Source organism: Sinocyclocheilus grahami, unplaced genomic scaffold (genome assembly GCF_001515645.1).
Source record: "Sinocyclocheilus grahami isolate Dianchi unplaced genomic scaffold, SAMN03320097.WGS_v1.1 scaffold459.1, whole genome shotgun sequence".
Lineage (NCBI taxonomy): Eukaryota > Metazoa > Chordata > Actinopteri > Cypriniformes > Cyprinidae > Sinocyclocheilus > Sinocyclocheilus grahami.
In genome coordinates, this window is record NW_015505638.1 from 800,929 (window position 1) to 826,345 (window position 25,417).

A 25,417-nucleotide genomic window follows, 5' to 3' on the forward strand; every position below is an offset into this window, starting at 1 on the left:
TGTTAATCTCCTCAGGGAAAGGAAACTCTTACAGTTATGACCTTTCCAAAATGTCTGATCTGAGGAAACTATACAACTCCAAAGTTTTCGTGGCAGAGAGGATGACCAGGCCTCTGGAGGGGATGTCTTTCCGATTAGGCAAACTTAGCCACTCTGGAGTCTAAAATCAAGATATAATCAACAGTTTTGTCATTTTATTTTGTGTTATATGCATCATGGTGACTAAATCACATTTGTATATTTAGGGGAGTGAGTGGTTTGAATCTTGTGGATTTCGTCTGCTGGTCTTGCTTTTAGGGTTACTCTAGAAGACGGGACTAAATGGCTGGTCCATAAAGGAGACGGCTATGGCATCTCATCCCGGACTGTTGTTGTGGCTGCCCATCATATGAGCAGTAACTGGAAGACTTAGAAGTATTTTTGCAACTCTGATATAAGAATACCTTAAAGATAAGAGACAGTATTTTATCCATGTGTATGTGTATGTGCATATAAATATAAAAATGTTTTTAAAATAAGACTTAATAAGAAATTATTTAATAAAATTCACTCTCAATTTCACTTAACTTCATCATTTTGGTCTGCTAATTTTTATTTTTATTCATTTAAAAAAAATGTTTTGACAGATTGTTGAGACAAAAGATTTTCGGGGGAGCAAGACAGTGTCTGACTTTGTTAAGGCTGGAGGAACAGACTACAAACTTTTGTTTGTAGCTGCCATGATGCAGCCGACCGGATGATGGGTCGTTAAATTCACTAAACTATTATGTTAGTATGCTACAGGTGAAGAAAGCATCACTTTAATATTTTTTTAAATCAATTTGATAATGCATTCTTAATGGTTACACAACTGTGTTTCTTAAATATTTTTTCAATATATGATTGTTTCAATGTATGAACCCAAGTGAAAAATAAATGTACTTAAACGTATTTGAAATACATTTATTTCATGCGAAGTATACTAAAAATACATTTACATTTTTATGTACTTAATAAAAATGCCCTGCAATTGTACTTTTAGTATACTAAACTGGTATAATTAAAGTCTGCTAAATTGGAACAAATAATTTTGTACTTCATGCACTTTAATTGTGTGGAAGTAGTTCTGAAGTCCAATTAAATATATACTGAAGTTGTGCTAAAGTGGAGCTATTGCAAGTATACCTTAGGTACACTTTAAATATTTCAATATTAAATTAAAAAACGAATGATCGAATGATACATGGATTATTACTAATCCGTGTATCATTCGATCATTAGTTTTTTTATTTAATATTGAAAGTAGAAAAATGAGAAAATGGCTCCTTTTTTGTTTTTTTTCCAAAAAACGAAAAACGAGAATTCAGCTTAAATTTTCGTTTTTCATTCAGGGGTAGAAAAATGTATAAACAGCTTGAGTATTCGATTTCTACACGTGGACGGGAATTAAACGCCCCTTTCTGTGATTGGTCAGCCGAAGATCAAACCGTGCCATCATCAGTTCTTCCGCAGTATCACGCAACAGAATAATAGTCCTCCACTGCTGCAGTTGTATGGATTCTTAACACATTTATTGCAACTACATTTAATCTTTTTTCATCAAACAAACAAGCTAATGAATAGCTCAACACAACTCATACCGGGGCAGAGTCTAGACAGGGCTTTCTTCTGTGTAGATATAAATTCTATTCTTTGCATCAGCTGGGCATGGCAGGGTATGATATGACAGCTGTCATAGCCTACCCTGCTCACCCAGTAAGTCTGTTTGTTTAATTAATTAATTCGTTTCAAAATAAATATTTTAAACACTAAGACAAAAAGGAAGGAATAATAAATTGGCTTGGGTATATATAGGCCTATAATGTTCATGCAAGAACTGTCATTTTGACTGACAACCGGAGAACAACAGATATTAAATAGCCTACTGTTAGAGTTTTATAATGTAGTCTTGTGTTTTATTAAAATTGATTATAATTGATATCTCAAAAGGATATGCACTTGTGCGCGGCGTGAGCTGCTGCGCACTCGCACTGCAACGCAAGATTTTCATAAATTATAATAGCTTGCCATTTCGGTTTGTTTCTCACCAAACCCCCAAACCCTTGGAATATATGCTACGAGATGCATAGGATTATTTTACGACAGATATGCATCCGCTTGTCTAGACTCTGCCCCGGTACGAGTTGTGTCCAGCTATTCATTAGTCTGTTTGATGAGAAAAATATGAAATTGATCAAATGGGTTATTAATCCATACAACTGCAGCAGTGGAGGACTATTATTCTGCTGCGTGATACTGCAGAAGAACTGATGATGTCACGGGTTGATCTTCGGCTGACCAATCAGCAGAAAGGGGCGTTTAATTCCCGCCCACATGTAGAAATCAAATATTCAAGCTCTTTATTCATTTTTCCACCCATGAACGAAAAACGAAAATTTAAGATGAATTCTCCTTTTTCGTTTTTTTCTACTTATAATATTAAATAAAAAAACGAATGATCAAATGATACACGAAGTTGTTTATTCGTTTTCTATCCCTGAATGTAAAAACGAAAAATTAAGCCGGATTCTTGATTTTTCGTTTTGTTTGAATAATTGAAAAACGAAATATGTGCCGTTTTTCATTTTTCAGATTTCAATATTAAAACAAAAATTGATTGGACGGAAGATACCCTGATTGACAGAGGTTCCTGTGTCCTTCAGTTTATCCATGAGTCTTAACTGCAAAATAGCAAAGGCTGTGCAATATTTAAGTGTAAGAAGGGAGAAGATGCCCTACTTCAGAAAAGTGCATTTCATTGTAATTAATTTAGATAGCCTTTAGATGTGCAGGATGATGGTGCTTCAGCTAATGTGTTATTAATGGAGATAAATAGAAACATTCCATTTAATAGAATGCTATCTCATAACACTATTTTAACATTATTTAAACGTGTGGCAAGAAGCCCATGTGTATACTTTTACAGAATGTATAAATGCCGTTTAATATCATTTTTTAAAAACATATAAAGATTTGTCATTAATGTAGAATAAATATATTAAATATTTTAACTACATAAATTAAAAAACATTAACATTAATGTGTCCACAAATGTGTATAGATGTAGGTGAGATTTTGTCCCATCTATGGTCAAAAGAAAAGAATTATGGTGGGGTCATCTTATCCCATCTTAACCTATAATTCACCACCATACAACACAAGAGTTAAAAGAGAGCACACTGAAAACGGTTTTTGATTCAAAACAACTGCATTTTCAAGAGAGGCATGTATATGTTTAGCGCTTGAATAGTTTGACCAATTCATGTAAACTATATCAGAATACACGTGCTCCCTTTCAGTTCATGTGAATACTTTGATTTAAAGGAATTGCACAGTCACACAACAGAGGATCTAACACAAATGTGCATCTGGCACTATAGCAGAGATGGTCGACTTCGAGCTGAAATAAATGGGCTCTGTCTCTTTTACAACAAAACAAACAAAACACAAAGCGTCTGATAAAAGGTCACGTGTCGGTCTGCAGCGCTCGTGCCTTCAGGCATTTTGTGCGTCGCGTGCGTGCGCGCGCACGTCCAGTTGGGTAAAAGTAACTGAGCTGGCGTGAATACAATACACTATAGGAATTAATTGCTATTCTCTCAATGAATTTGCAAAGGTAAATCTATATGTCACGCGTATAGCGGTCATCAGAAAGCAACTGCCATTCTTCGAGTTGTTTTAACAAAGATAAGAACTGACCTGTATTTTTTTCCTCTTTTTTTTTTGTTGCACAGTTTTATCCCCTCGGAACGGTTTAGCTAGTCAGCTGGTACAGCATTAGCTGCTTGGCTAGCTCTGCTGTGCTAACTGGACAATGAGAGGTTTGACTTGTAGTTTCATTTTTTAAATGATGAGGTGTATTGTTTATGCTCACGGGTTTAGTTGCCTTTTAAGGAAAGACTTGACAATTGTATTCATACTGCAGGAAATTTGAGAAACTCGTTAGCCAGTGCCTAGCATTAGCAAACAATGATAATCCAGTGAAAACAGTCAGCTACCCTCTCTTTATATTTTTATGTGTTTTCACTATTAAATGTACTTCTAGGTTCTTTAGAAGGTTAAGTTTTCCTTCCAGAATAGCAAGTTTTTGACATAGCGGTTTCATTTGTGCGCTAGTCTGTCAGAAGTGGAGTAAGTTACAGTAACTTAGCTGGTTAGCTCAGTTAGCCACTGTCCTGTCTGAACGCCTTAAACATAAACTTTTATGCATTTACTTGAATTCTGTTGTTTGCGTGTAATAGTGCTACTTCGTGACACGTTAGAGTGTGCAAACGTTAGGAACATATCTTCGTGTCCCTGATTGGAGGGTATCAGAATACAGTAGGTTGATCAAAGGCCTGGTTTTAGGGTAGATTTTGCAAGCTGGTAAAATAGTTGAGCATATATGTTCCTTAGTCCGCGTGAATGAAATGTTGCATGTGTATTGGTGCATTTTAAAATACTACCTATGCAAATGCAATGCAGGATTAAAGAGTCAAATGTTTGTCTGTTTTAATATAAAGCTGGTATAAATAATATGTGAAGCGTTTGTCCATGCAATATAGTTCATAGACTCATGGATCATTTCTTTGTTCATAGGTCCGTCCACAGGACGAGAGAGCATTTGTGTCTTGAGAAAGACCTGGTAAGAGTACACTGAAAATGAGCAAGAAACCTCCAAATCGACCAGGGATCACTTTTGAGGTTGGCGCCAGGGTCGAGGCCCAGGACTACCTGCAAAAATGGTATGAATTCGTTTTGAAGGTTCATTTAAAAATGCAATACAATCACTGCTGCTAGTGTATTATGTTAAAACAGGAGTTTTAAACCGTGGTCCCAACTCTGACTTCAAGGGAGTGCTTGGGGGACTGGACATTTTTAGAGAAAAATTTAATGTAAATATTTTAATAACAATTAGATATAAGTACATTTATAAAATTTGGTTAAAATAAGGAAAAAAACTGATTTAACAGTTTAGTGCTAAAAAGAAACTTAAATTAATAGTAAGAAATAATTTTTTTAGCAGTATAAACCTGGTCTTTATACAGTAAACTATATAGATGCTTTTTTTAATTTAGTGTGATTGCATATGGATCATTATATTTGGGGCATCTAAAAGATTGAAAACCCCTGTGTTATAACAGTGTAACAGTTTGCAAATACTCACTTGATTAATTTTGTCTTATTTAAAACAAATAAGAGTTACACTGAAACATTAGTATGTTTGTGTCACTTTCTTTAGGAATAGTTTGTTTAATGGGCCATTAAACTTGTGTTTTGTGCTTTGTTTTGTTGTTTTTTTTAAGTTATTCATGTATCCATGATCCATGTTGATTTGGTTTCTTTGCAGGTACCCTTCACGTATCGAAAAGATTGATTACGATGAAGGAACGATGCTTGTGCATTTTGACCGTTGGAGCCATCGGTACGATGAATGGATTCTCTGGGACAGCAACAGAATTCGGCCATTAGAGAGACCGGCACTCCGCAAAGAGGGTCTCAAAGAAGAGGAGGTGTCTGTATGTTTGCAATACTTCCTCTTTTCAGATATGTTTATGGTCTGAAATATCTAGGATGACATGACAAGCATGAGAAATGCTGTTAGAGCTGTATTTATTCAGCGCAACTTATAACTTTCAAGTGAAAGATATAACACCAACATGTCAGAATTTGTTTTTAAAAATGTGATCATTTTAAAAGGGGATGATTCTTTTCTATACCCACTTTGTCGAATGAAGCTGCTAAAATAAACATTATTGATGTTTTCAGCCACTCAAGTGAAATAAAAGAAAATCTCATTCGTTAATGAGATGAATGATTGATTGATTTTTGTCTTACAAACATTTCTGCCAGGAGAGACTCAGCGAGATGAGAGCATCTCATCTTCGTGAGCTTCCTGGAAGTACAGAGAGCACAGAGGACCAAAAAGACTTACCCCAGCAGAGACAAGTACATAACTCAATTGCCCATCTACCTTGATCTGGCTCTCTCAAACTGCTTGTCCCATCATTGTTTCGGTTTTTCCTCCATCTACATAGCCAAAACCTTTTAATATTTTTTGGACCGCAAGCAATCATCCATTTAAAAAAAATACACAGGCCTTTGTGACTTATATTTAAAGAGGCGTTACACTTACACTACTGTCTTACACTACTGTCCAAAAGTTTGGTTTTGGTAAGATTTTGTAAAGTTCATCTATTATTCAGTAAAAAAAAAAAAAAAAAAAAACGTTAAACCGGTGATATTAAAAATTTAAAATAAACTTTTCTATTTTATTATTTCAAATAGTAATCTGTGGTGGCAAAGCTGCTTAAGGATCAGTTCTTATTGCTATCAGTGTTGAAAACTGTTTTGATGTTTAATAGTTTTGTGGAGACAGTGGCATATTCTTTCAGGATTCTTTGTTGAATAGAAATTAAAAAAAGAATCTTACTGACTTCAAAAAATCTTTCAAACAGTCTACTGATTTCAAAAAATCTTACTGACCCCAAACTTTTGAACTGTAGTATGTTTAAAGAAAGCTTTAGTTTCTGATGTATAGAAATAAAGTAGATAAAATATGGTTAAGAATCTATAAATACAATTGAGGCTTCTGTGGTTTTCTTGAATTTAATTTTAACTAGTATTTGAACGTATCGGCGTGGTTGTTAAACTACTATATTCAGCTTGGCAAGTGCTCCATGAAATTATCAGATGTTTATGGTGTGTTCATTACAGTTTATACTGTTCTAACCATTCACCTTTACTATCACAGCACATCCCATATCTTCAAAACTGGCTTGGTTGAATTAGTCTGGGTTGTGTTGACTAATTAATTGCATGTCTATTTTGTTTTTATTTCATCTTTAGGAATTGAGAGATGGTGAGGAGGTGCTTGCCCGATGGACAGATTGCCGCTACTACCCTGCCAAGATTGAAAGTATCAACAAGGAAGGTAAGATCACCTTGCTCATCCTTCGGGGCAGAAACATAATTTTTCTGTCAGTGTGCAATAAAAATGTTAAGTGTAATTATCATTCAGTTAAAGTGAGTCTGGCTTTCTTTGGCTAAGTGTGACCGTAATGATTGTTCTCAAATGCATAAGAAAAAGTGTTTGCAAATGCTATTTTGGAAAGGATAGGATTCAGCCAAATCTACAGGTTAAACATACATTTTTAATTTTTTTATTTATTTGAATCAAATCTAAAGACTCAAGAATGTATTTGCTGTTTTTTCTTTATACTTTAGGCACTTACACTGTACAATTTTATGATGGAGTCATTCGCTGCGTGAAAAGAATCCATATCAAGTCCATGCCAGAAGATGCAAAAGGACAAGTAAGTTTATTAAAGTGACTTTACTGAGTCCTCATCAGTTCCTTTCTTTTTTTTTTTTCTCTAACAAATAGGTTCTCCTGAAGTTTAAAGGGGTCATATGATGCGTTTTCAAGTTTTCCTTTCTCTTTGGAGTGTTACAAGCTGATTGTGCATAGATAAGATCCCTGAAGTTGCAAAGACTAAAGTCTCAAAACCAAAGAGAAAATCTTTATCAAAGTTAAGACTCTGCCACGCCCCCCTAAAACGGCTCGGTCGAACACGCCCCCACATATCTACCTCAATATGTGGAAATATTTGCATAATGCGCCCAAATGTGCACGCAAAGAAAGAAGACGTGGTTTCAGTAACCGCAGTTAGTGTTAAAGCAGCCATGTCAGGGAGACGCTGTGTGTTTCTAGGCGAAAGCAAAAGCACTTTATTTGGCCTTCCGAAAGTAGATGCATTTAGGAATCTTTAAGATTACTTGCAACAGAACAGTAATGCATTTTATGGACGACCGTTTCGTGAACCTATGAGAGGAGGTAATTCTGACTTTGCTATGACAATCTGGCGCTTCTGAATCAGCTACTGTTTTGTTATTAGTTTAAGTATTTGCTATTGACTGTTCAAATGCAGAGTTTTGCGCAAGCGCGTGTGTGTGACAGAGAGAAAGGGAGAGGGGGGTCACATCACAGTGGAGTCAGCTGTCTTAACCGTGGCTTGTGTACTGTACACATACCAGCTTCATCACTGTGTCTGTCACGCGACTCTGTTCCCCTTTCGGGCTCTGTCTTTACATTTATTTTGAAAGATGAAGCTCGCGATTATGGTAAGGGGCGTTACATTTCCGACGAGTGCTTGCGGTGTTCAGCCAATCACAATGCACTGGGTCAGCTGGCCAATCAGAGCAGACTGCGCTTGTCGGAAGGAGGGACTTTGTAGAAAACTAAGTGTTTAAGAGAGGTGGGGCATAGAGGACCTACAATAATGTACAGTATTTGAAAAATAATGTGTTTTTTGAACATTAAAGCATGTCAATATATTCTGTTACACCAAATACACAAAATAATGGTCTTTAAAAAAGCATCATATGACCCCTTTAATATATTTGTTTTTCACAGCTTGATCATTTTTGAGCATACTTTATAATTAATTGTGTATTTCAGTGTGGCCCTCTATAGTATTGTCCTTTACCTCTTCCTCTCTTTCAGAAGGTAAAATGCATGGGGTCAATCCTGAATATTATTTGAAGACACAAGCAGCTGATCCACACAGCTTACAGTTGCGTCTTTGTGCCAGTCAGGCAGCTCAGGGATGCTCAATCACTTTATTCTACCTCCTCAGTTACCTTTACTACTTTATTAATAGCTTTAAGTTTTTTTGTTTGTTTGTTTTGCATGCTCAGAGATGTGTTTGTGACCAGTCTATCTATGTCAGATGTGACTGATATTGTATTGGTTTGTGTTCAAGCAGGACTGGATCGCTCTGGTGAAGGCTGCTTCCGGTGCAGCCAAGAATAAAGGAGGGAACAGACCACGTACCAGCGCCAACAGCAACAAAGACCGAGAGGACAGGAGGGAACAGCGGTCAGACGAAGAGCTTGACGATGATGAAGATGATGATAGCGAATCAGAGAAACTTGGTATGTGATTTGTTAGGACTTTACTTGCCCAATGAATTTCTGGATGTTTTCTGGTGAAGTTCTTGCCTACCGATCTGTGTTCAGTTATATATCTTTCATAAACCCTTGTCATTTGGTTGGAGAGTGATCTTAAATCAGCACTTCATTCATATTGAGGAGCCACATCTGTCCGTTTCCTCCTTTACGCAGCAGAACTGGACTCAGAAGAGGAGGACAGTAAGCCAGCTGTTGAGGCGCTTGAACCAGCTACAGCAAAGAGGAGGAACAAAAGACAAGGCAACTTGTGCAGCAGTAAAAGGACGCGTCTCAGCAAGGGGGCAGGTAAACGTCATAGGTCCTTAAAATATTGGACAATGAGGGCCTTTTGAGATCCACTCTTCTAAATTAATCTTTAATAGTCAGAATCATCATGGCCTCTATATTTTCTAAATAAACTGTGACATTAATTAAGCAGTGTGTAATGACTATGATGTTTTGTTTGTGATTTTCCTTTCTTATCGTTAAGGATGTGCTGACACTGTGTCTGAATGCAAAGCAGAGTCAAAAGAGCTTCCAGTGACATCACAGCAGGTATAGAAACTGACATACTGTTATCAACATGATGATCACTTTAGTAGACACACTGTCATGTTTACTTCTCCACCCATCAGAAAGTGTTAGGTGCAGAGGCTAGTCCTGATGATGAGAGATCCCAGTCCGTCAGTTGTCAAAAAACCCCAGCACCCCTCTCTAGCCCATCCCTGTGCAAGTCTCGCTCAAGAAGACTCAAACATGATTCGGAAGAGTCCACCACTAGCAATCAGAACACAACCACAGTCCCCGAACCCAGTCCTTCACCCAGTTCGGCACACACCCTCCCAGACAGCACACATACTGGTAGGTAGAGTTTATGCATTGTCAACTGAGCAGTTACAACAAACTTGATATTTCATAATAAATAGATGTGAAAATAATATGCATGTCTGTTTCTGCATAGCCCCTACCAACTCCCCCCAGAAAAGGAGACGATCTCAGCGTCTAGCAACCAGCTCTGACCAGGCTTATCCCTCTTCACCACACATGAGGGATTCCAGCACTCACTCTCCTCCTCCAGATGACTCTCAGAAAGCTGGTGAGAGACACAAACTTGTGTGCCATTGTAAAGCACTCAAAAAATTGCTGTTCAATGGTTTGGGATCGGTATGATTTTTTAAAGTTTTTTTAATGTTTAAAGTCTCAAATGCTCATCAAGACTGCATTTTTAAATGAAAGTACAGTAAAAACAGTATAATACAGTATAATATATTGAATTAACTTTTCTATTTTAATATATTATAAAAAGTAATTTAATTCTTTGATTGCAAAGCTGAATTTTCAGCTACCCTTATTCCAGTCTTTAGTGTCACATGATCCTTCAGAAACCATTCTTACATGCTGATTTGGTGCTCAAGAAACTTCTTATCTTATTATTATCAATGTTGAAAACAGTTGATATTTTTTGCAAACTCTTTGAATAGTACGTTAATTATTTGAAATTAAAATTGTCAGTAGAAATAGAAAAATCTTACTGACCCAAAACTTTTGAACGGTAGTGCACATTGATGCCGGTAGCACCACTCTAGAATAGTGTTTTTGGAAATTGCATGATTATCAATACCTGATCTGTGTAAATTATGCATGTTAATTTTTTTTTTTTAGGTGAAGACAGCAGCACTGCAGTTAAAACAGAAACTCCTTCACAAAAGCCAGCTTCAGGAAGCCCATCCACAGCTCCTCCCACTAGCATTGCTCAGTCACCAGTCACTGAGAAGGACACGATTACTGACATGTTGTCCAGTAATCAAACAACTCTTGAAGGGAACTCACCTTCTGTAGTGACAGGTAGGTTGGCCATGCAACCATAGAATTGAATGCCTTTATTATGTTTCGCCATGAACCTTTTGAATGACACTTTGTGTCAATGATATAGTAAACACATAACAGGATATAAGGAAAATATCAACAGTAGACTGTGTAATGGTAATGATTGTTATGGTGTTGCTGCTGGGCTTTTGTGATATGTAAAGACTATGTATTATCTTCTCATTTTATATTCAGCTCCAGGTCAGAAAGTTCCTTTCAGGACTCCTAAAGCCAACAAACACGCCAGAGAGCCAAGTATGGATCTTCACCTGTCTTCCACTTACTTAAATTAAAACATTTCAAAGACTATATATATATGTGTGTGTGTGTGTGTGTATATATATATATATATATATATATATATATTAGACAGTATATTTTTTATTTTATCATTTTAATATGTGACCCTGGACCACAATATCAGTCTTAAGTCGCTGGGGTATATTTGTTGCAGTAGCCAAAAATACATCGTATGGGTCAAAATGATTGATTTTTCTTTTATGCCACAAATCATTAGGATATTATGTAAAGATCATGTTCCATGAAGATATTTTGTAAATTTCCTACTGTAAATATATTAAAACATAATTTTTTATTAGTAATATGCATTGTTAAGAACTTCATTTGTACGACTTTAAAGGCGATTTTCTCAATATTTAGATTTTTTTTTTGCACCCTCAGATTCCAGATTTTCAAATAGTTGTATCTCGGCCAAATATTGTCATATCCTAACAAACATACATCAATGGAAAGCTTATTTATTCAGCTTTCAGATGATGTATAAATCTCAATTTCGAAAAATTTACCCTTATGACTGGTTTTGTTGTCCAGGGTCACATATATAGTAGTATCTAACAAAGGCTTTCCCCTTCCTTTTCAGTTATTAACACCAAAAAGTCTGATGATCCCACTGCTCCCAATGAGTCTTTAATAGACTTGGACCATAATAAATTTAAGTGTAAAGTCCCTGGCTGCTCTAAAGCATTCCGGAAAGCAAAGCTGCTGGACTATCACCTGAAGTACTATCATAACACTGAGAAAGAAATGGACAGCGAAGTCTGCTCACCAGAGAGGGTTGGCCGCACTAGGGCCACGTCTGCTTCCATGCCTACGAGCACCTTGTCTGATATGCCAGATAACAAGAGACGCAGGACCGTCTCTACTTCTTCCTGTAGGTTGTTATTTGTCGGGGTCTTTTCAATCAAATGGCTAATGAATTAATAGTTACACAGTTTAACTGATTTTTTGTTTTTTTTGTTTGGGGGCTTAGCTCTGTCCTCTCATGGCTTCATGCTTCAAATGGACAGCTCTGGCTGTGTGAGGCCTCCTAAGTTCTGTAAAAAGAAACGTTCTTCTGCCTCTGTCAGTTCAGACAGTACAGAGGTCTCCCTACCACCTCCCACCTTTGATAATCTCCACGATAAGATTATCAAGAAGGATAAGCACCTAGATGGTGAGCTATTTCTGCTGATTGTAAAGATGATGAATGGAGTTCTTCCTTTTTCTCTATGTTATTTAACCTTTTATCTGATGGATGGTTTATTTTGTCTTCAGGGCTTTGTATAAAGACAGAGCGGAAATTCAAACTGGAGGATAAATGTCAGTTGTTTGGTGAGTTTACTAAACTTTTTTAAAATCTCAATTTCACATTCTTAAACCAAGAAGTTCTCATCATATCTTGTATTTCTTTCTCTGCTTGTAGTGAAAAAGAGGGATAAAGACAGAAGGAAAGAGAAGGACCTTTTCCGAATTAAACAGAAGAAAAAGAAAAAAAAGAAGAAGAAATCAAAGCTGCACTGTACGATAAGTTTTGAGGTTTGCCTCAGTTTCAGAGGCCTTTTTACTTGCAAGTTTTAGAAGTACTTAAAGTCTCACATCTGTGAGTAAAAAAAAATACAATGTATTTTAAAATGTTTTAATTTTAACTTTGTCTTAAAGTGCCACATTTCACTTTAGACATCTGTTTCAGTTCATAACGAGTTGCCTATAAATGTTCCCGTATGAAATGAGAGGGTCATATTGTTCTCACCTTTGTGCAAAGGTTATTCAGACCTGGACGAGATGTCGTTGGCTTATTTGGATAGACCGTCTTCCCCAATACATCGTTCTTCCTCTAGTGCCTTCAAGCACAGCACCTTCCAATACCCTCGTGCCATACTGTCCGTCGACCTCACAGGGGAGAGTAAGTCCTCTCATTGATTTGCAGCCTTTTGTAGCTACTTTCCAATAATGTTATCATTTCAGCTGTAGCTTCCAGCCATTAAATTTGATGTTCTGTAGCTAATAGATAGAAGTCAACATGAATATGGTATCAGTGGTGTGCTGTGATGATGAGCCTCATTTCATGTCCTACTTCCTTTTCCTATCTCAGACCTGTCAGACATCGACTTCCTGGAAGACTCGACCACTGAGAGTTTGCTGTTCAGTGGAGATGAGTATTACCAGGATCTAGACTCGATCACTATGGAGGACTTCCAGGATGAGGATGATGATGGTGCAGATGAAATTGTTCGCTGCATCTGTGAGATGGATGAAGAAAACGGCTTCATGATTCAGGTAGGATTACTCTTAGTAAATGCCACCTGATAAGCTTTGAAAGTTGTTTTTATTCTGTCTGTAAACACAGAGTTTCATGCAAGAAGCATCTTGTATGTGCTTATTTATGGTGTCTTTGTTTTGAATCTGTTGTCTGAAGAATTGCAGAATTTTGATAGCATATCTCTCTCTGTACAGTGTGAGGAGTGTATGTGCTGGCAGCACAGTGTGTGTATGGGGCTTTTGGAGGACAGCATCCCCGATCACTACATATGTTACATCTGCAGAGACCCTCCAGGTAACAATACGCTGCAACACTACCGTGCACAAAGGGTCAGCATGATTTTGTAGCTTTATCTTCAACTTTATCCAGCTTACTAAATATGTCATATGTCTGTTTCTTAAATGGAAATTAAGTTTATGTAAATATAAAACTGAAATTGCTCCAAACTATGTATTTTTTTTTCAGGTCAGAGGTGGAGTGCTAAATACCGCCATGATAAAGACTGGCTACAGAAGGGCCACATGTATGGCCTGTCCTTCCTGACAGAGAACTACTCGCATCATAATGCCAAGAAGATCGTGTCCACTCACCAGCTGCTTGCTGATGTTTACAGTGTTAAAAATTTGCTCCATGGCCTTCAGCTGAAGATGGATATTTTACAGTAAGAGACACTTTGCCTTTCCTGAAGCCTACCAAATTATTTAAATTAGGTGACATTGTGGAAAAAAACATTAACTACCATAAACATTTTCCAAAAGGAATTGTTGTTAAAGATGGGTTAAGCTAGGGCAGGGCGATAAACTATATCTTACCCAGATTGTGATAAAAGTTATGTTAATAATGATGAGAAGATGTGGACATTTTTACTCAATAAGGATTCATCTAATGTCCTATAACTGCAGAAATAAACGCCACATCAGCCAGTCAGTGCAAACACACACTCACAGTGTTTCAAGCATCTGACGTCTCAATATATGAGGACAGTCTACATGAACTTAATCGCCAGAGCTTTACTGAGAGTTCACTTCACAAGCTTTTTCACCATTTCATCTGAGAAAACCTATAAATGCACACTGAAACTTAAAAATCTTCATGACAAACTAAAAGTTTGAAAACACAGAAATACAGTATATTACTTTGTATACCAAGATGTTCTTAATATTACTATTTTTAAGGAATATCATTCAACCAAGATTTGTTTTATCCAACCATTTTCAGTATTTTTGTATTAAATAAACCATAGAATCCAGAAAAAAATTAAATGGAAAACACAGAATTTAGGGACAAAAATCTCTTAAATCACACAAAGTTATTTTTACATTCATTCTTAAGGTCTAACAAGCATGTTGAAAGCGTTTATTTTCTCATTAATGAATGAGTAAATTAATATCGTGATGAATATTGATATTGCATGACATGGAAAAAATATTATAATATTTTTGGCCATATTGCCCAGCCAATTTTTAATTTAATTTGATTTGTGTAACAATGATTGTGCAATGGTTGAGTTGAGTTTTTAGGCCTGTTTTCCAAAGCTGTCAGGTTTTAAATTGATCTTCTGATATATTACTGTAGAAGAAAAGATGCAGGAGCAATAATACACTTTTAACATATTCTCAGGAACAAACATAACCCAAGTTTGCACTTGTGGGCCCGATCTTGGGTGAACTCTGATGAGGACCAGCCTATGGGTGGTGTTCCAGACTGTCTACATTTCAAAGAGCATCTCAACCTGAACTCAAACCCTGAAACTTATATTACCAGCGAACACAGCTACCAGAAACCTCCCAGTACAGGCCTCGAACACACAAGGGATGAGCAGGGGATGCAAACAGCCTCTCAGTTTAACCTAAAGGAAGAAGAGGTAACCAAGGGACAATTAAATCTCAGATATGGATAGGGTCAGTACGTGAAAGGATATGGAGTTTGAAATCTGTGCTGTTTATGGTTTGTGCAGGTGAGCAGTGCCATTGCTCTGTCTGGCTGTGTGAATGGCAGTGGTCTGGGCTCCATGGAGCAGGCCAGGAACTGTCTGCAGTGGCAGATGAACCTGCTTACACACATAGAGGATGTTCAGAACCAGCTGTCTGGCCGTATGGACCTTATTGAGAAAGAGCTTGATGGTAAGGGGGAGAAATATGGGAAGTGCCGTTATCAAATCAAAACTATATTTATTGCCACATGACCAGGGCTGGTTGAATTCTTTTCTGTGGTCTCTCAGAAGAATGCCGTCGTGAGCTGAAGTTGAGTTTAAAAGGCTTGCTCATGAGTTGTGATGGCTAATGTTGTATCCTTTGTGAAGATTTAACCAGAAATATTTTGCTTGCTTTTGCCATTAAAATCACCAAAGCGGAGATGCCTATTTTTGATATTTTGTAAAGGTTTCATTCTTTTTCTCCCTATCTGTATGAAGTGCTCGAGAGTTGGTTGGACTTCACGGGAGAATTGGAGCCCCCTGATCCCCTGGCCCGACTCCCACAGGTCAAGTGCCGCATCAAACAGCTTCTGACAGACCTGGGAAAAGTGCAGCAGATGAGCACCCTCTGCTCTGTGTGATACACACATTACAGTGTGTGTTCTGAGTTTCTAACATAACCTCTCGTTTCTTCACACAACGACGTGTGAGAAGGTTTATTCAACATGATTCTCCTTTGTGAAGTAAAGCATTGGCCATCACCATGTATGACAAAAGGAAAATTCACACTTAATGTGTGAACAGGAAGAGGTCAGTGCATTCATGCGGAGTCAAAACATATCTGCTTAAAGAAGATTTTGCTTTCCAAAATAGGAAGAGCTCACTATAGCAGATTAATTCTTTCACATGTTAAGAGAAGGGATTGTTATCTATTTAAAAAAAATAAAAAAACTGAAGAGATCACAAAACCACACAAATTTAGGTTTTAACTTCTTTATTTTTCATTTTTTTGCATCGGTTAGACCCCCAAAGCAAATCTAGTCTGTATTTCCACTCCGTGAGCTTAAGGAAATTTTAACTTCACTGAAGTGGGTCACTGATAGCAGACTGTTTAAGAGTTCATTAGCGTTTGAGGAAACAAAATCTGGTTATAAAGTTTTTTTTTGTCACTTAAAAAGTCACTTTAAAGTGCCAAGAAAACAGACCACTGTGGTCTGTTTTGTTTTTTTCCCTCAGACATGCACAGTTCAGGATTTATACGTTTTTGAAATGGATGTTGCATTTTAGGCCAGGAATGGGGCTTATTTGCAGTCTGATACACTGGTACTAAAGGTTCACAATGCCTACAAGCTCATTAGACCAACACCTAGACAGTTTTCACACATCAACTTGTCTCTAATACTTTAGCATGTTTCTCTACAGTCTTGATGGATACTGTAGCGATTCACAAGAAAACAAACTACTCTAACTCAATCCAGGATGTCCAGAAATAGGCGACTCTTCTCACTAAGGTCTGTTTATCACGTTGATACTTTGAGAGTTGCTACCGTGAAGTAAGCTAATCCTGAGATGGATGTAAATGCATATAATAAATCCATTTAGTTTAGTTCAGTTTTTTTTTAATGTATAAACAGTTTTTATAACTGTAAGGAAAAACAATGAAAAACTAAGGCATAAGAGGATAATACTTGAAAATGCCTGTTTAATCTCAATTTCTATTAATCTGTACAAAGAGTGTTTTAGAATTTAGATTTAAAACTTGAAGTTTCTTTAGATGAGAAATACCAGCTGTACATTTAAAGCGTTTATTTAAAGACCTGATGTAATTATCTGTATGTACAACTTCATTAAAAAATATTCTCAACTCTTTTTGTGTATGGTCATTGTTTACACACTTCCTTTATGCAATAATGTTGATATGTAAATGTGAATGTGTTCTCTGGGGGGGGGGATACTTCCTCTTTATAGAAGTATTGGGCAACAAAATAAGAGAAGTTACTTCACACAGCTTTATTCTTCTCTGTTGAAAGTGCTTTTCAGATGACTGGTGTTGCTGGTTCTTCTCAAATAAGCACTCTCAAAAGTTCAAGCTTGGCTGCTCACTTTACAATGTCCAAAATGTTCTTATTCACCACCAGGTACTCTAACCAGGCTGGAGAGGTTTGTGTTTTGATAGTTAAATCCGTAAAATGGCAAAATGCTGAACAGGTATGACAATGCACATCTTGGATATGGTATAAAAGACACTGCAGTCTTGTAGCATTCACTAGGAGAGTTCTTGCATCCTAGAGAAGATGCAGAACATGGAAGAGATGAAGCTCCTTTGTGTAAGCGTTACACTGCTTAGCATCTTCTCTCTGATGTATGGAAAGATTTCAGGCGAGTGTCCGGGCTATTCACAACAGCTTTGTTTATTCTAATTCTCTATAGGTTCTGTATTTAGGTTTCTATGGTTTATGAAACTCATCCACCTGTTTCTTCCCCTCAGAGTACCAGCTGGAGACCGAGAGTCTGAGTCAATGTGAACAGCTCAGGGCTGTCAGTTCAACGCAGGGACATGAGCACATAGCCCAGTGCTCTGAGGATGGCCGATTTAGGTGCATTAACTTGACCGATATTATATATGATATTATTACATAAATGCACCATGGTATGTTATGGTAAAGTTTGAAAAAAATAATGGCATCCTTGTAGGCATGTTCAGTGTAATCGTGGAGGCGGGGAGTGTTGGTGTGTGAATGTAGAAGGACTTGAGATACCTGGGAGTCGACAAAATGGATCCACGGTTCATTGTAAGTCATTCTTCATATTTCAACTTCAACATGTCCAGCATTGCAAAAAGCTGCTTTACTAACTGTATTTTGATCTATTAAATGCATTCTGTCCCCTCTCTATAGGTTTAACCTCGTGCCAGCTCCAGAGACAGCAGGCCCTGCGAACTGAAGGCATCACACTGGTGCCAGCATGTTTGGACTCAGGTGAGTTCGAGCCGGTGCAGTGTGATGCGTCCCGTGGCCAGTGCTGGTGCGTGGACCAAGAAGGCATGGAGATCTATGGAACCAGGCAGAATGGAAAGCCCTCAAAGTGTGAGTGCATTTATTAAGTGTTGTATTAATTTAACTCCCTGGATGCATTGGTTGAACAGTTCAGATGAGTCTCTGAAAAAGCAAGATTTTTACCTGCTTAGATTTGTTTAAATAGTTGTGAATCTTACATTTCTGGGTGACGCAGAAATGGATATTCTGCTCTTTGACATCAGAATTACTGTACAATGCGTCTTAACCCTTTACCTTAGGTCCTGGTACTTGTGAGGTAAGACAGCGGCGACTCCTTCATGGTATCGGAGAACCCTCTCCCCCTCAGTGCTCAGATGACGGGGGCTTCTTACCTGTGCAGTGCAAGTTTGTCAACACCACTGACAGAATGATATTTGATCTGTTACACACCTTTAACAGGTGAGGCATGTGGTTTACCGTTCAAAAGTTTGAGGTTGGTAATATTTTATTTGAGCCAAAATACAGTACAACAGCTATATTGTGAGATACTATTATAATTTAATATTGCAGAATATATTTTAAAATGTAATTTATCCCTGTGATGGCGAAGCTGAATTTTCAGCAGCCATTATTACAGTCTTCAGAGTGACATGATCCTTCAGAAATCATTCTAATATGTTCCTTTGGTGCTCAAGAAACATTTCTTATTACTATCAATTAGTTGTGCTGCTTAATATTTTTATGTAAACCGTAATAAAAAAAAATTCAGGATTCTTTGACGAATGGAAAGTTCAAAAGTACAGCATATAAAAAAAGTATTTTGCTAAATTTTAAATGTCTTTACTGCCTTTTTTTATCATTTGAATATGTCTTTGCTGAATAAAAATATTAATTAAAAAAAGTATATATACCTAAAAAAAAATGACTGACCCTAAACTTTTGAATGGTAGTGTATATTATTCTGTAATACTAAAACTGAAAATTGCTAAATAAAGGTTATTTTCTCATATAAAGTTAAAATTTTATTGAATTAAGAGAGATTTACTTCCAAAAGCTTTTTTTAGCACCACAATTCTGTATCTGGGAAAGCAGCCCAAGCTGTACATAATTAACCATTAGATATCATTATTGTGTCCGATAGAAGAAGCATGTATAACGATTTTTCCTGATTTTCCACTCTTCTCTAATAGTTTTTAAATGCATCTGCTACAAGTGACTAATTTAATTTACATTTCTTTTACTTTAACAGAGACCCAGAAGTGTTCCAGACATTCAGTGCTTTCAGAAAGGCCTACCCAGAGCTCTCTAGTTATTGTTTCTGTGCAGACAGTCGTGGAAGAGAGATGCCAAGCACAGGTGATACACACCTCTTCAGTTACATTCAGGTTAAAGAACTGGACCAAAAGCTTGTAGGTTTATACACTGCAAAGAGTGATTCATAAACTATCACCGTTGCAAGCCGGTGCCCTTTTTTGCCCTTGCAGAACACTGAACCTCTGTTTGCCCCAGGGCGACTATGATTCTGAGTTGTAATTAGTTTTCCCTGATCAAGTTGTGACATTTTGTGTGCTGTTAAAAAGATGAATTGTTTTGAGTTTGGTTTGTGTAGGTGTGGAGTTGCTGTTGGATGAGGTGTACGACACAGCATTTTCAGACCAGACTGCAGGAAGTACATTTGCACAGTCAAACATGTATCGAATCCTACAGCGTCGCTACCTTGCCGTCCAGCTGGCCGTGAGCGGGAGATTTAGATGTATGCAGCATTTTGTTAAAAAGCAAGCCACTATAATGATGTCATACACTGCAAATTTTTTTTTTTCTTAATCAGTGTTTTTGCCTTGTTTTCCAGTTAAAATATCTAAATATTCCTAAGGATATGCATTTTTGGTTTTCAAGTAAATTTAAGATACATTTATTAAGTTAGTTTATTTTTCTTAAATAATTGTTTGTTTCCTGTACATGTAAAGATAGAATATGGGAAAAAATTGTAGTAGTTGTTGCAGTGCAGGACTAAAATCTACCCTTCAGCATTTACTTGATACATCCGTATAATAGTACAGGTACTTACCCAACTCTTGTTCTTTTTATAAGGTCCCACCCCATGTGAGAGCGAACGGGCCGCAGCTACTCAGGCTGGCAATTCCTTTGTACCCTCCTGTATTGATAACGGAGCATATGTGTCAACCCAGTGTCAGTCCAGTGGCCAGTGTTGGTGTGTGGATACTGATGGCAAAGAGATCTTTGGCACACGCCAGTATGGAGTACCAAATTGTAGTGAGTTTGGCCTTTGTGTGTATTTCATGGAATATTCGTTATTATGTCCCATGATGCCTATTTAGCATTTTAGCTTGTTTGAGTGATTTAGCTTTTAGCTTGTTTGAGTGATTCAGAATGGAGTTTGTGCACTGACTAATGTTGTGTTTCTTGTTTGTTTAGGCACTGGAGTGAAGGACTGCCTGTCTGAGAGGAGACAAGCCCTCTCCAGGCTTTTTTATGGCCCAGCTGGAGACTTCAGCAAGAGCAACATGGTCTCCATTTCCAAAGACACCCTCTCTTTTCTTGGTACTTGCAGTCCTGAATTCCAGGAGCTTTTGGCCAACTCTGGTCTTCTTCAGTCGTTGCCGGAGTTGGAGCGTCCAAATGTCGGAGACATCCTGGCAGAGGTCCTCCAAGGGATGTTTCCCTCTGGGGGTCTTGCCCTGAAAGCTCTTGCTCTTGCCCCGAATCCCAAGAGACTCCAGGAGAATCTCTTTGGAGGAAAATTCCTAAAGAGCGCTGGCAAATTCAACTTCACCGGCACTGTTGGAAACAGTGGTACATTGAGTTTCAGTCAAGTTTTCAGTCAAGTTGGTCTGATTCAAGCTGTGACCGACTTGATGCAGTTGGCCAAGACAGTTACCGATGACTCTGCCAGTCTTAATCTAGACCAAGAGATTTCTGATGCATTTGGTCGTTCGGTGAACCTGAAAAACAACCAAGATATGATTAAACTTGTTTCAATGGCTCTTGAGAATGAGCAATTTCTCACTGTCCTTCGAGAAGCAATCAAACAGTTGAAGGCAGAAGAAAGCAGCCAGTTGGGTCAACTGTTTCGTGCCATTTTCCAGAAATCAGATGTTTGCAAGTCTGTGACTTCAACCTCGACTTTGTATGTGCCCCAGTGCACTGAGGATGGACGATACCAGGAAGTTCAATGTCAGGGCTCAGAGTGTTGGTGTGTGGACTCTCGTGGTCTGGAAATAACAGGTTCTCGTACCACTGGGTCCAGACCGAGATGCTCATCCCAGTGTGAGAAAGAACGTCAGATGGCGATAACAGTTAAAGCCAGCAGTTCTGCAGGATCTGAGGTCTTCATTCCTAAATGTGAGACTGATGGTGCTTACGTTGCACGTCAATGTCTTGGCAAAAGTTGTTTCTGCGTGGACCGTTCTGGAACAAAACTCAGCATTCAGAGTTTAGGAAGCTCTCTTCAGTGTGAGTCTGAATGCTAAACACAGATGATTAATTCCAAAGCCAGAGAGGATCATTCCTGTATTCATGCATTTAATTAGACACACATTCAATGATCTGGCACATATGTAATAAACAACTGGCCAAACATCTCAATTATGCATTATAGAGACTTTGTTATTTTGTTTTATGGAGCTTAAGTGCTTTCATTTTTACAAGGTATCTTCTTAAAGGTTAGTTATTTGCTTTTTATTGTTTTACACAAAATTGCCAGTGTACGCATTTAGCTTAATATTGAACACATGCCAGGGTCAGTCTTACGTAACCTAAAGAAAAATGGGAGAAAAAGGAACAATTTTGTACCTTATCTACCCCTGAAATATACATATTAGTACCTTAGAGGACTACTATGAATCTTTTAGGGTTCTCGTAATTGTGACTTTATGCTTATTCCCGTAGTTTAAAATGTAGAGCATAAAACCATCTGCCAAATGCATAAATATAAATGTAAAATCTTCCAATTACGACTTAATATCTTATTGCAACTTCATATCTCAAAATTTAACCTTTAGGTCTTTATATCTCAGATTTCCATAATGAGCAACTACAGAAACCAAAAATGCAAGATGTAATCATATTAACAGTGATTATTCAAGTCTGAAATGTAAAAGTTAGATTATGACTATTTTATATTTTTATGATTTAAATGGTTAAATTAAGTAATATTTAAACTATATACTCATTGTATATCATGCTTTATTGATATTCCTCTTTAGGTCCAACAAGCTGCCAGGCAACCGCGACCCAACAATTCCTGTCCATAGTTCGCTCTGTTTTCTCTGATCTATCTTCTATAACCCAGCTTTCTGAAGTGTACATCCCTCGTTGTGCCTATGATGGCAGCTGGCATCAGATCCAGTGTGATGGACCTCCAGAACAAGCAATTGAGTTCTACCACGAGTGGGTTCGGATCATAAATTCCGGACAAGACTTGCCCGTTTCAGAAGTTCTCGGAATTCTGCGAGCCTTTGCAAAAAACACAGAAGCAATGTCTTCATTCAGAGTCTTTGTATCTGAATTGTTCAAAGCTGGGCAATATCGAGTGTTCCCTGTCTTGGCAAGATTTGGGAAGTTCTCTGATATTCCATCTGACATTTTAGATGGGAACATTGAGGCCATTTATGGACCATCACTTTTCCTGAATCCGTTATCGTTATGGAGACTGATCAGAGGAGAGGATTCCGGTTATCCAGGCCCGCTATCAGATTTCAGTCTTCCTCTTGGGAGCTTTCACCTGCGTCAGTGCTGGTGCATTAACCCTCAAGGAGACATGCTAGCAGATAGCAAGGCTCCTGTTGGACAAATCCCCAAATGTAAGTTATACACTATAGTAAGTAATGCATGTAGTGCATCATATCTGCCACATCTTTTCAAATATTTCTTTATAATTTATTTAAATCATCTTCCTAAGATCTCTTTTGTGTGTCTCTCCAGGTCCAGGTCCATGCTCTATGGTTCAAAACCAGGTCTCTGAGTTCCTGGAGCAGGCTGAAGAGCTAATCTCTGCTTCAAACAACTCACATGTGCCTGTGGGTTATGGTTTTCTCCTGGCTGAGAGTGTCTATCTGAGCCCTGAGGAGCTGGAGCAGATGCGCACCTCAAAGATCCCCGTCACTCAGACTCTGCTGAACAACACCAACTCTGCGCTGAGACTCGCAGCTCATTCCAGTACAGTCTTTTGTTTAATCTGTCTTAAAATAAAAGTTTAAAAAACTGCAGAAAAAAGTATAGTAGGATTCAAAAGTCTGAGACAACATCTGAAAAACCTGGAAATAAAGGTTTTTGAAAATAATGTCATTAAATGTATAAAATAAAATACCTATATTTAAGAGTACAGATAATTTCTGTCTCTATATGAGTTTGTCACTGATCATGTGACTTATTAAACATTTGGACCCCACTGTAAATTCTTCAGATGTGCTTTGTTCGTAAACTCTACCTACTCATTCCAGTTATTTAAAAAAAAAAAAAGCTGTAAGGTTAGGAGAGGACACATCTGAGATGTGCTATAATGCTTTACCCACACTAAGACTTGATTTGCTTTCACTTCACGACAGCCCTACATTTCTACTGGCAGAGCAGACTGATGGCCAATGACAAAGACAGACAGAGTTTAATGCTGGGATACCAGCCCTACATCCCACAGTGTGACGCTTATGGCCAGTGGCTGCCCAATCAGTGCTACCAAAGCACAGGTGAGACCATACTTCGTCTTTTTGATCATGATCACCGTACTTCATGTGAAAGGCTGGTCACAAACTACATTTTACAGTAAATGTAAATTATTCCTGTGATGGCCAAGCTGAATTTTCAGTGTGGCCATCACAGTCTTCAGTGTCATATGATTCTTCAGAAATCATTCTAATATGCTGATTTGCTGCTTGTCTTATTATTATTGTTGAAAACAGTTGTGCTGCTTAATATTTCAGCGGAAACTGTTATTAATACTGATAATGATGAATAGAAAATGAGAAAAAACAGCATTTACTTGAAATAGATTTTTTTTGCAACAATCTGAAAGTCTTTACTGTCACCTTTGATTCATTGCATCCTTGCTGAATAAAAGTATACATTTCTTATAAATAATAATAATCTTACTGATTGCAAACTTTTGAATGGTAGTGTATATTTTTGGAATATTTCAATTTACTGCATTCTTGCTGAATAAAAGTATTAATTTCTTTAAAAAGAATCTTAGCGACATTACAAAATGTGCAGTATTTGCAGATAATTTTCTCCTACGTTTGTTTTTTGCTCTGTTTGATATCACAGGTCACTGTTGGTGTGTTGATGAGGAGGGAAGATACATCACAGGCTCTCTGATGTCTCGTTCTGCAACCTCTCGGCAGTGTGAGAGTCCAATCCCATGTTTATCTATAAACGTTTTAATAATAATCAAAAAAGTTATTCTGACTACTCGTTTCAGTTCTGTTGTTTGTGATTTAACTTCTTGATTGTGAATAAGTATGTAAGCTGATTTGTAAAAATTTGTCCCCCAGGCCAAACTACGTGCCAAAGGCTTCAAAGCAACTTCCTGCTCTCTGATTGGACACAAACAAGCTCTAATATCACTTATACATACAGCCCATCATGTGAGGAGGTGAGGCTTTCTGTTTGGGCTATTTGGATTGTATTGTACATACAAAAGACATTCTGTGGTAACCACTGAAGATTTGCATTTCATATTTGTCTGTCTCATTGTGTGTGTGTGTGTGTGTGTGTGTGTGTGTGTGTGTGTGTGTGTGTATGCGCATATCTGTAGGACGGTGAGTTTTCGATACTCCAGAAGCCCGGTTCAGTCCATTCACAGGGGTTGTGCGTAAGTCCTATAACCGGACAAGTCATCCAACCTGCCATCACCAGTCCTTCTGGAGAACTGCAATGTAATTGTTTCATCCATTCATCTGTACAGTGTGATTTATTACAACATGTTCTTGGATCAACAACCTCATTTGGTCAAATTTATTGTCAATCGATCACAAGCCTGACCCTTTCCCTACTGCTATATTTAAATTCATATTCAATTTTAATTCAGCTTGGCCACCACAGGAACAAATTACATTTTAAAATATTTTGTTTTAATAAAATGTTTTTACTCTATTTTTGATTGAATAAATGGAGCCTTGGTGAGAATAATCTTTC

General features: G+C 37.6%; 2 protein-coding genes across 3 annotated transcripts in view; both read left to right on the plus strand.

The window, feature by feature from the left end:
* The first annotated feature begins 3,523 nt into the window (after positions 1 to 3,523).
* LOC107552858 (PHD finger protein 20-like protein 1) lies at positions 3,524 to 16,226 on the plus strand. Of its 2 annotated transcripts, none has more exons than XM_016234874.1 (25): positions 3,524 to 3,634; positions 3,753 to 3,839; positions 4,597 to 4,742; positions 5,348 to 5,516; positions 5,851 to 5,946; positions 6,847 to 6,931; positions 7,225 to 7,313; positions 8,763 to 8,934; positions 9,124 to 9,255; positions 9,440 to 9,504; positions 9,585 to 9,810; positions 9,911 to 10,045; positions 10,612 to 10,794; positions 11,011 to 11,070; positions 11,696 to 11,986; positions 12,086 to 12,268; positions 12,370 to 12,426; positions 12,518 to 12,613; positions 12,857 to 12,997; positions 13,187 to 13,371; positions 13,549 to 13,648; positions 13,820 to 14,015; positions 14,975 to 15,218; positions 15,312 to 15,477; positions 15,768 to 16,226. In XM_016234874.1, exons 3-25 carry the CDS (start codon positions 4,660 to 4,662, stop codon positions 15,908 to 15,910), a joined length of 3,297 nt encoding a protein of 1,098 aa, XP_016090360.1. In that variant the 5' UTR covers positions 3,524 to 3,634; positions 3,753 to 3,839; positions 4,597 to 4,659; the 3' UTR covers positions 15,911 to 16,226. The 2 variants fall into 2 exon arrangements, with proteins under 2 accessions (XP_016090360.1, XP_016090361.1); XM_016234875.1 differs by having other exon boundaries at positions 8,766 to 8,934.
* A 1,337-nt stretch (positions 16,227 to 17,563) lies between these two features.
* The window catches only part of tg (thyroglobulin), a 33,820-nt gene continuing 25,966 nt past the window's right edge, over positions 17,564 to 25,417 (plus strand). Inside the window, exons 1-15 of the mRNA XM_016234792.1 lie at positions 17,564 to 17,648; positions 17,758 to 17,866; positions 17,964 to 18,061; positions 18,167 to 18,355; positions 18,565 to 18,724; positions 19,515 to 19,621; positions 19,875 to 20,018; positions 20,357 to 20,539; positions 20,702 to 21,739; positions 22,492 to 23,088; positions 23,210 to 23,443; positions 23,833 to 23,970; positions 24,548 to 24,625; positions 24,775 to 24,875; positions 25,038 to 25,158. Of these exons, the coding sequence (XP_016090278.1) occupies positions 17,564 to 17,648; positions 17,758 to 17,866; positions 17,964 to 18,061; positions 18,167 to 18,355; positions 18,565 to 18,724; positions 19,515 to 19,621; positions 19,875 to 20,018; positions 20,357 to 20,539; positions 20,702 to 21,739; positions 22,492 to 23,088; positions 23,210 to 23,443; positions 23,833 to 23,970; positions 24,548 to 24,625; positions 24,775 to 24,875; positions 25,038 to 25,158 (3,382 nt within the window). The remainder of the gene's footprint in view (positions 17,649 to 17,757; positions 17,867 to 17,963; positions 18,062 to 18,166; positions 18,356 to 18,564; positions 18,725 to 19,514; positions 19,622 to 19,874; positions 20,019 to 20,356; positions 20,540 to 20,701; positions 21,740 to 22,491; positions 23,089 to 23,209; positions 23,444 to 23,832; positions 23,971 to 24,547; positions 24,626 to 24,774; positions 24,876 to 25,037; positions 25,159 to 25,417) is intronic.